Source organism: Nanorana parkeri, unplaced genomic scaffold, assembly GCF_000935625.1.
Source record: "Nanorana parkeri isolate BGI_ZX_2015 unplaced genomic scaffold, ASM93562v1 scaffold72, whole genome shotgun sequence".
Taxonomy (NCBI): Eukaryota; Metazoa; Chordata; class Amphibia; order Anura; family Dicroglossidae; genus Nanorana; species Nanorana parkeri.
This window is the reverse complement of record NW_017306340.1, coordinates 2,697,235-2,707,813: the sequence shown is the minus strand read 5'-3', so window position 1 is coordinate 2,707,813 and position 10,579 is coordinate 2,697,235. Positions and strand designations below refer to the sequence as shown.

Here is a 10,579-nt window from a genome sequence, read left to right as displayed (position 1 = left end):
AGATCGAAAATGTTTTTTTTCCCCCAACCTTTTTAAAATTATTAATATTTTTTATTAAAAATGTTTTTTAGTTTATTGTTAGTCTTTGGGGAAATATCAGGGGTCTAAACAGACCCCTTATATTTTCTTTTAACCCCTTCATGACGGGAGACGTACACTGTACGTCCCGACACTTTGTGCTTATATGACTGGCCACGTACACTGTACTTGACGAGTTAGATCAGGCTTTGTAATGCTGGTAACAGCTGATTCTCAGCATTTACCAGTCAATAATGAATGCCTCAGTATTGAGTCATTCATTAATGAAATAATTAAGCTTTTTGTAAAAGCTTCTTCCTTTTATTAATGAAAAAATTAAGCCGTTACATGCAAATACAGGACCGCAATTTGTGATCCTGTATTTGACAGCTGAAAATAGCAGAGAGGTAGCAGTGACTCACCTCTCTGCTATTTGTTTTGACAGCTCAAGAGCCGATGTTTAGATACATTTCACTAAAAAGATACAATGTATATCTTTTTAGTGAAATGTATCAGTTCTGATCGTCTACGCACGATCAAAGAGCTGTTCCTAAGTTTGGAGCAGCCTAATAGCCAAAAAAAAAAAGTTAATTTATCAAGCAGTCATAGTGAATGCTTGATGTAAACTGACAAGAAAAAAAAAGTTTTTATTTAATTTTTTTTACACTTTGTAAAAAAAAAAGTGTAAAATAAAAATGATATGTCATGAAGGGGTTAAAATAGAAAAAGAGATTGAGGACACAGGAAGCCTCTATATTGAGTGCTCCTGTCCATTCATAAATTGAGGAGATGCTATCCTTTACTATGTCCACAATCATGAATGAACAGAAAGTAATGCAGAACACTTCCTGTCCATTCATAACTGGGAACACAGTAAGCACACTATGTCCTCTGTCATTTCCAAACACTCAGTGATCAGTCCTGATTTCTGACTGTAGTTTGCTCTCCATCTTGCCTTGCCTGTCTCAGGAGGCCGAGCAGGGCAATGGGGGAGGAGCTTCTCATAGACATAAACCACTGATTATGTCTATGAGAAGCAGAATACAGCATTGAAACCCCCTAGCTGACCATGATTGATCAGTTGTATTTTTTTTGGGGGAAGTACTATCCCACTGCCCCTCCAGGATTAGCCGATACTGGAAGTGCTTAGCCATCTCCCCTTTCCCATAGGCAATAGCATGCATGGTTGGGCTATCTGATCAAAAATATACTTTTTTAGAAAAATGTTTGATGGACGTGTAGTTCTTGCATTTCCAACCACCATCTATTTCCTCTTAAATAGCTGTTTCCTGATATAATGGATAATACATATAAATGGCCACCCTTCTCTTAGAAAGAACCTAATACATTCAGTCAATAAATGCTGGTTTTGTATAGATAGAAGTAAACTGAAAATTATACTGCCTTTGTCCAGTAAGTTGAAGCACATGGGTCAAGAACCATAACCTGTAGCAACCATATTTCATGTTTCACTGATACAACTTCAGTGAACGGAATTCTGGTTACAGTGTTTACAGTTTTTTGCACTTCCTTGTTGCTCTTAGCATTGCTTTAATGAATAAGCCTGTCAGTGTTTCCCTGACCTGTACAGACACCTGTCTTTATAAAAGCCAATATGCTTTAAAAAATAATATAAGAAGCATGTTGTAACGGCCAAATAAATCTGCTTTTGTTTGCCTGTTTATTTCCTTCCCACAGAAGTACAATCTCTACGTGCTACAAAGTGTAATAAAGATTGTTTATGGCCTAACCTGTGTTTTGTGTATTTCCTCTGCTGCCTGTTATATATGTTTGGTAGATATTGCTCCCAGGCTGTGCATAGAGGAAATGCTGCATGCCTAATGGTTGTAATGTTTCTAGCAAGTCTTTTCTGAATAGATTTTTTCTGTTTTTATTTTCCAGAGAAGAATAAACTTTTAGGGCAGTAATTTATTTCAGCCAGGAAGAGATCTTCTCTTTGCTAATGTGACTTTAGTAATCCAAAAGCCGATTGGCTGCTGTGGGTTACTGCATCTTTTGCTATTTTTGTCATTGCCCTTTTTTACCCTTTTTATTGCAACAGGATTGTATGCAAGTTGTTCAAGTAAAATAAGATATTATTGGTGTGGTGTGAGAGTCTGCACCTGGTTTATTAGATTCTTAAAGCAGACATAAAATAGTTTTATAAAAGGGTGACAGGTAGGGCTTTTATGCTCCTCTCTGCCTGTCAGTATATGTGTGCACTAAGCCACGCATCGGCAGCTCAGTGCACAATCTCAGGAAGGTCCTGTGCTGAGATGAAGTAAGTCCCGTGTGCATGCTCTTTTCATTTCTCTACTTTTTTTGGCTCCTTTCGTTTCTCTACTCCACTATCTACAGGTCGAAACTACCCCCCCAGACTTGGCTCTCCATCCACCTGCAAGTCCTAGCGCTCAAAGTCTGGGTTCCGACAAATCACCTTCTACATTAAGGTTTGTCCCCAATTTCCTGAGTTGGGGGAACATTTAGTAATCTTTGCCGAATGCTTGGACAGTGTGCATTTCAGATTGAGTGCAGGAGGTGGTTTCCCAAGGCTACAAACTGTTGCCTCCCTCCCTCACCCTTTCAAGTTTTTCACCTCCAACCTCATTATGACAGTCTGAATTAAGGTTTGCTCTCTCCAGTCCAGGAGCTATCCAACTCTGCTTTTGCATGAGAGTCTTAGGTCTTATTGTTGCAGTCTTGGTTGCCCAGTTTCACTCCAGACCTCTACAGTGCAACAGTCTGTCATCGTGGAACAAGTCCATCATCGAGGACAAGGTTGTCCCTGGCCTGGTGGCTTAGAAATCTGGCTCTAAAGTTAGACACGTCCTTCCTTCACATCTTTTGAAGGATTCTCACAACAGAGACCAGCCTTTCAGGCAGGGGTCCTGTGCACCATGTCAGTACAGGGGGTTTGGTTGTCAGAGTCTCATCTCCAGAGCAACATCCTAGAACTTGGTGCTCATTTTGACCCTTTCAATCCAGATTCATTCGGAGAACAGTGGTGTCATACATCAAACGGGGATGAACCAGAAGTCTCACTACAGCAAGAGAGGTAGATTGGATTCTTTCCTGGGCAGAACTTCACTTTCCAGCCTTGTCAGCCATATATATTCCAGGTGTGGGCAGTTGACAGACTTCCTCATCCAGCAGTGCCTGGACCTGGGAGAGTGGTCCCTACACCTGTTTGATGACTGGTGTCGCAGGTGGGAATACCAGATATACTGTAGACCTCCTGGCCTCTGGGTTCAACAACAAAGTGGACAGGTATGTCTCCAGGTACAGGGATCCTGTAGTGGAAGCAGTGAATGCTGTGGTGACTCTGTGGGCTCAGTACACCCTGAGAACATTCTAGTGACCCTCAATGCTGTGAACTGGCCCAGGCGGATGTGGTATGCATACCTGGTAAGTCTCCTGGCAGATGCTTTGTGGGCTCTACTACATCTTTGCCATCCTGCTTCATGGTCACTAGCTTTAACAGCCTCACTGTTATGCCCAGATTGTGAGAGATAGGGGCATATCTGAGTCTGTGATTTCTACAGATAAAAGCTAGAAAGTCTAATTCTTGCAAGGTCTATCATTGGACATAGAAGGCATACTTTACTTGGTGTGAGTCTCAGAGCTTTAAGAATTTTTATGCGGGAGGAATTCTGACCTTCCTGCAACTTGGTCTGGACCAGTGTCTGGCTCATTACTATTAAGGGTCAGGTTTCTGTTTAAGAGACCAATGGCTTCTCTCTTTCACCTTTGTACAGGGGGTCTCCCTTGTAGCTCCCACTATCCATTTCCCTTGGGATCTGAATCTGGTTCACTGTGTCTGAACTGGGAGCCTTATCCTTCAAGGGACTCTTTTCAGTTCTGCATAACGATAATGTGTTGAGGCCCAGGACTTTTTTCTTGCCTACGGTAGTTTCTGCCTTTCACCTCTATCGGGATATTGTCTTTCTGTTCCTCTCTCCGGCTCCAATTAACCAATAGAACATTTCCTTCCATTGTCTTGATGTGGTTTGGGCTGTGAAGTCTATCTCTCAGCCACTGCTTCTTTCAAGAAGACTGGTTTATTTTTTGTAGTTGCCGTAAGGGTGCACCAGCTCCTTATTCCTCCGTCTTTAGGTGGTTCAGACAGACCATTATCCAAGAATATGGTCTCAAGTATAAGGTTCCATCCTTTCCTGCTAAGATACACTCTACTTAATCTGTAGGTACTTCTTGAGCTTTCCAGCATCAAGCAACTGTTTGCTAAATTTGCAAGGCTGCAACCTGAGCTTCTGTTCTCTAAATTTTGCCAGGTAGATGTTGTGGCCTTATCTGATGCTAGCTGCAGGTGTAAAGTCCTTCAGTCTACTCTTTGAGCTGCAGGAAGTCCCCAGTTCTCTGATGTTTTCTTGGGCTTTTTAGCGTTTGTTTGCTGGGTTGACCACCCCTCAGTTGGACTGCTTTTGGACTTTCTGCGGGTTAACGACTTCCTGTGTCCCTCAATAGATGAGAATGAAAATAAGATTTTAGTACTCACAGTAAAAATCCTTCTCTTGGAGTCCATTAAAGCACAGAGGTCCCAGCCCTTTGTGTTTATAATCATGCTCTTGTATACAAATCGGAGGCATGCTGGTAGTGGAAAGGGTTGTCCTGGGCTGGTGTACAGTGATTTTATTTGCCGTTGTCCAATCCTCTTGTAGACAGCAGGTGAAGTGCTTACGGTGTCCCTCGTTGGACTCCAAGAACAGTAAATTCTTATTCTTTCTGTAATCGAACATGCTTGTGAAAAGGCAGGTAAAATAACTATGTGTCCAGCGGTCTAGGCTCTTACTGACTCCACAAGTGGTGAAAATCTTTCCTAACAGGTCATTCTTCTTTTATTTTCTAGGCGTGACTATGAAACCAGACCTTACAGGCTGCAGCTGTTGTCTGAGATCCGAGCACGGGCCCATAGAAGTGATCCTGACTTGGTGCCAGAACAAGCATCGCCTATAGACTATTGCTATGTCCGTCCTTGCCACATTCCCACCATTAACTCCATATGTCAGCAATTTTTCTGGCCAGGTAAGGTGACAAGTTGAAGAGTCTGTTTTACTGGTCCAGTACACAAGGAAAGATGTACATATCTTGCATGACTAACAAATAATTGGTAATTGAGGTGTATATGCCCAGCCAAAGCATTGTTTTAGAACGAGTGGGAAGGATTAAAACCTATTTTGGGGTTTTTACTGCTATATCTGTTGGAGAGATTTTCCCCTCTGTTTCTGTTCCGGTGAAATTGGTTTCCCCAAAGAGGAATTGAGGGAAAATCTGCAACAGGTATAAAGGCAGCAAAAAAGATGGCAGGCGAGTTAGCCTTCCCTACTCTTCTTTGAGAGATTTCCTGTGTGGTGCAATGGTTGTCACCAAAACAGGAAGTGAAGGGAAATCTCTCTAACAGAGCCCCCGATAGCTGTGAAAACATGGAAGGGCTTTTAATCCGTTGCCACTCTATTAAATACTAAAAAAATAAAAATGTTAGCAGGACACACATTTTATTTAACCCATTCAGACAACTAATATTTCCATAAGGAGGTAAGGAAAGGCAGCCTCTGTATTTCTCTCATGCCGGGTGTCCATTAAATAAGTTTAATATCTGATCCATCTGTTGGTGAAGAGAGCAGTGGTCTGTATGCTGAAAGCTTAGTCCAGTTCCATAAAACACAGATGTGCTTTGCAGATACCAGAGCTGTGATCTAAACTAGTGATCACATTCAGTTTAGTGTGATCGCTCTTGCCATGATATTTCATGTATAGGAGAGGAAGGAAGAGTTTCTGTTCTGCTGACAGGTCTGTTAGGAAGGTTAGCACCCACATTATTATATCATACAGAGTGCTGGGTCACACAGAGGAATTAACAGACTTGTATGGATATGTAAAGAGTGACATGTATATTTTTGTCTGTTTTGAAGTCAGTAATGAGGTGACAGTGTGACATTTGTTTCTTATGTCCAGGCATTGATGTCTCCGAATGTCTCCAGTATCCAGATTTCAGTGTGGTGGTTCTCTATAAGAAGGTCATCATTGCCTTTGGCTTCATGGTGCCCGATGTGAAGTATAATGAGGCATACATTTCATTTCTGTTTGTCCATCCAGAGTGGAGACGAGCTGGAATCGCCACATTTATGATTTACCATCTCATACAGGTAACCAGCAATAAGTACCAACGCTGAATTCCATAGATCTTTTACTGTTGTCCTATTACTTTCTTTGTTTCAGTGGAAGGAACCATTTTGTTAGAGCAACCAAAGGGGATGAGTGCTCCAATAATTGGCTATATGAGTGCTCCAATAATTGGCTATATGTTCTCAGGAAATGTGCCTTGTGTATTTTTTCTTTTATTGTGAGCTGCAGAAGGTCCTGACCTTAAAATGATTTCACACAGATCAAGGTGACAGTCCTTCCTGATAGCTTCCACTCCCAAGCAAGGTAATCTTAACCAGCCACACTCCCTCACCACCTTTCTGGTGCCGGAGTCCAGCCAGGGTAAGCTCTAATGTAACATGGTGTCAGAACCTACCAGGGTGGATGACATCACTGCCTCTCCCTATGTGATTGTATTCAGGGCTGACGATTGGCCACTCATGCACGGGAACTGTCCCATAGAGGAGGTCAAGTGTTTCCCCATACTTGGAAACCCTGTTCAATTAGAGCAATGAGCCAAGGGCTCCAACGGAACAGAGAGGCTTCAAAGGGAACGTGGATTAGCGAGTATAACTTCCTAGAGAAGATGGGCTATCAGCAGACAATGTCACTTTACCCATCCAGTCTCTGAGGTAAATAATATTTTCCCAGACACGCTATCTAGACTGGGGGTAGGCAACCCTGGCACTCCAGCTATGGTGAAACTACAAATTCTGTCATTCCTGTGGCTGCCAATCTTGCAACTCCTCATGGGACTTGTAGTTACACAACAGCTTGTGTACCAAGGTTGCCTACCCCTAATCTAATTATTTTTTTAATGTGAATGTGCAAAATGTCCACCAGAACCAGAATACTTTCTATGCAGTGACTAGTAGTAGCCGCAGCACAGCAACAACAGCATTCTTCCCCCTTTACAAGCCCTTTTTCTATTGATGTAATAGTCCTATATCATAAACCAGCAACACCTTTTTGCAAAAACCTAAAGGAAACATGTATTGAAATAAATAAATGCTCATTAAATGTGGAGCTCCTTGTAAAGGTGCTTAATGCTTGGCGGCCTCTGCCTTCAACACTTTTGGAGTCACTGACCCAGAGCAAGCATGAGGCAAGTGAAGTAAAACTCTTGATCTGCATACTTGTCCCAGGTCAATCCAATGCTTAAAGCATCAAAGCCAGGCAACTAGCATTGTCAGAAGAGATCATCAATAGCAGGCAACATATTTCTCTCACTACAAATCTCCTTGTAGTGGTTTACAGTGTTATATTACACTAAAGCGTGCTGATGAATTGTATACAGTTTGTGCTGCTGCCATTTATTCTGATTGGCAACTCAACGCACCATGCGTAGTCATGTATTGCTATAAAATTTTTTTATTTTTGTGTGTTTTAGTGCATTAAAGGAGAACTCCAGGCAAAATAAAATGTAACTCTTGCAGTGGGGCTACCGCTTCAGTGCAAGGATTAAGTGCTTGTATTTGTCTAAGGTGTAAAATAAAAATGGATATACTCACCCGAACCTTGATCCCGCCTGGCTGCTAGATCCCAAAGCCTCTTTCCCCCTCCACTTCTGTGATCTGAAGTGCACTGTATTAGACATGAGGACGCCGAGGCACAGGTTGTTCTTTAAGCTGCCCCTTTTAATGAATGGGCTGCCTTAACGCACCACATGGATGAGAATGGGCCCTTAAAGTGGGACTTAACTTTATGGGTAGAAAAATGTGACATAGGAGAATTGTAGAGGAAAAGGACTAAATTACGCAATAGGTGAATCTATATATCATAAACAAAAATATTGGTGAAATGTGTGATTACTGTGTGTTCTCATTCACTGCGTGTTCCAGCACCCCGGGCTATTTTCTCATGGTCTGTTTTTTATAAAACTCTTTCTAACAGACCTGTATGGGGAAGGACGTTACTCTACACGTGTCTGCAAACAACCCAGCAATGTTGCTCTACCAGAAGTTTGGATTCAAGACACAAGAGTACATCCTTGATTTCTATGACAAGTACTTCCCCATAGACAGCAAGGAGTGCAAACATGCCTTCTTCCTGCGTCTGCGAAGGTGATGACACATGGATTATGTTTTCGTGAAGACGCTTGTGAACTCCTTTTTTTTTTTCTTTTCTAAAACCGGCTACCCAACTGAACAGTGCTTAGGAACAACTGTTCATATTGTATTTCTGTTAAAACACGGACAGTGTAATATATCTGAAGATGCTCATGTTGGAATGTGGGAACATTTATAAGACTGAAAATAGATATCAATGTGGCAACAGGAAAGATTTTATAACTGCATCATGCAGTGTACAGAATGGCAATGTTAAAGTGGACTTGAACTTATAAACGTGAAGATTTGCGATGTTATAGGAAACATTTAGAAATGGTAATTGTGCCTAAGCTGTACCCTGCAAAATCTACATTCTTGAATTCTTATTGAAAAATAGCAGTGCGCTTCCTGGTATGTTAGTGTGCCTAGGCACTCCTGTGCCTATAGCCTCCTAACTGTATATCTACACAATGAGATCTAAGGCACTGCTGCCTCTAATGCTAGTCTAATGAGATTAATGATGTTGCTACTGTGCTCCTTGCTGGAGGCTTTGACATGCGGAAAGCAAATTCCTACCTCTCCCAAGATAGTCTCCTCCATACAGTTGTACAGTGTAGCACAACACATGGTAAGTCAGAAATGGGTAGGGTCAGAAGCGGATAGTTATTTGCCCTCTGCCTGCTTTTTTTAGGCACAGGTTCTAGATTCCAGTTCCTTTTGATGGTGTGCTCCATTAGGTATATCGCCTGCTGTGTCCATATGTATAATCACACGAAAGAGACAAAATGAGGTCAAGAAAATCTTTTCGAATCATGATATTAGTAGCAAAACAGATTGTTCCGGTATAGCCACCTTGTGTGTATCATTATATAGAAATGTGAGATATATGAATGAGGTGAAAGCTAAACCTGAACTTCAGGCAAGCAGCTAAACACACCGTTGAATGCGATCTGTTATATCTGCCAAAGGATTTTCATATCTTTACAGCCAGTCCTGTGATGCAGGTACCCCAAACATACAGCACAGACGGAGTCTCAACCTTCACCACAACAGTTGCAAAGCAAAACTTGCTTATAAAACATCCCCCCACAACCTACTGATGGAGCAATTAAGAGCAATAGCACAGTAGAGAGCTCATTATTATTATTATTATACAGGATGTATATAGCGCCAGCAGTTGGTGCAGCGCTTTACAATATAAGGAAGACAATACAACCACAAGACAAGATGGTAAGGAGGGCCCTGCCCGTAAGGACTTACAATCTAAAAGGGAGGGGCAAGTGATACGTGAGGAGGTAGCTGTGTGGGGATGAATTGCTTGAGCTCATCCCTTGGTTTACTGTGTTCGTTCCTCCTGTCAGCATGTTTACTACCAGCACATGTGCACTGAACGGGAAACTGAATAGTGCAACATACTGGCCCTCCCTCTCCCTCTGCTGCTGTACTGGGGGGTACATGAAGCTGTGGCAGCACCATTACAATAGTTGCATTCAAAATTGAATGTAATGATTTTGCTTAATGAGTGCATATTGTTTTTTTCCATACCAGCCCAGAGTCCAGGCTTAAGGTCTCAGAAATACCTCTGTCATTCAAATATTACGTGCCTAACGTTACCTATTTTTAATCTATATGCCTGCATACATTATATAACTGAAAGAGGTCACTGGAAGCTGTGCTTTCTTTAATGATAACTATACTTTTGTGTGGTTGTTCTTTAAGGGATCCTCTCCCACCCTCCAGAAACCCCAAAGCCTTATGCTCACAGGTCCATGCTCCATTCAAATCAACACTGTATGGCTTATGGGAAGCAGCTTCTGTGAGAACTCGGGCTGGTCCTTCACTTTGCAGCATACATTCCATTTATTCCCAATGGTAGACAACCTTTCCATAGGAATTAATTTGATTTCTCCATGCATTTGTAGACATAGTAAAGGACCAGCCGGAGTGTTTCCTGCAGTGGCTGTGCTGCTCCCCAGGGGCAGCACAGTGTTGGGTTAGCTAAAGTGTTGACAGGCGAGTATAAAATTGGGATATGGGGAGGTGGGGGTAACTTAAAGGACAGCTATCCAAAAGTAGAGTTATTCTTTAAATTTAGTGATGAATGAAATGTAAATGGATGAAGTGTCTTACTGAATGTAACAAAGGACCGGTATGAGTCTCCAGCCAATTGATGAATTCAGTTACAGCAATGATAAGGGTCTATGTAGGCCATTCTCCATTGCCTGGATGGTGTCTAAAGAATATAAATTGAACAGTTGCTGGGGACACAGGAGGCAGCAGATGATCCTAAATCATGTTGTGAGCATCTCCTTAGCTTCATTAGAAGCGCTTGGCAAATTTTATTGCTGCATTGC

At 42.0% G+C, this 10,579-nt stretch overlaps 1 protein-coding gene across 1 annotated transcript in view; it reads left to right on the top strand.

Moving 5' to 3' along the window:
* LOC108804760 (cysteine-rich protein 2-binding protein-like) overlaps positions 1–8,245 on the top strand; it is a gene marked incomplete at its 5' end in the record, with an annotated part of 15,376 nt that extends 7,131 nt beyond the window's left edge. The window contains 3 exons of the mRNA XM_018576633.1: positions 4,883–5,058; positions 5,989–6,179; positions 8,071–8,245. Coding sequence (XP_018432135.1) covers positions 4,883–5,058; positions 5,989–6,179; positions 8,071–8,244 — 541 coding nt within the window. The remainder of the gene's footprint in view (positions 1–4,882; positions 5,059–5,988; positions 6,180–8,070) is intronic.
* Between the last annotated feature and the right edge of the window lie 2,334 nt (positions 8,246–10,579).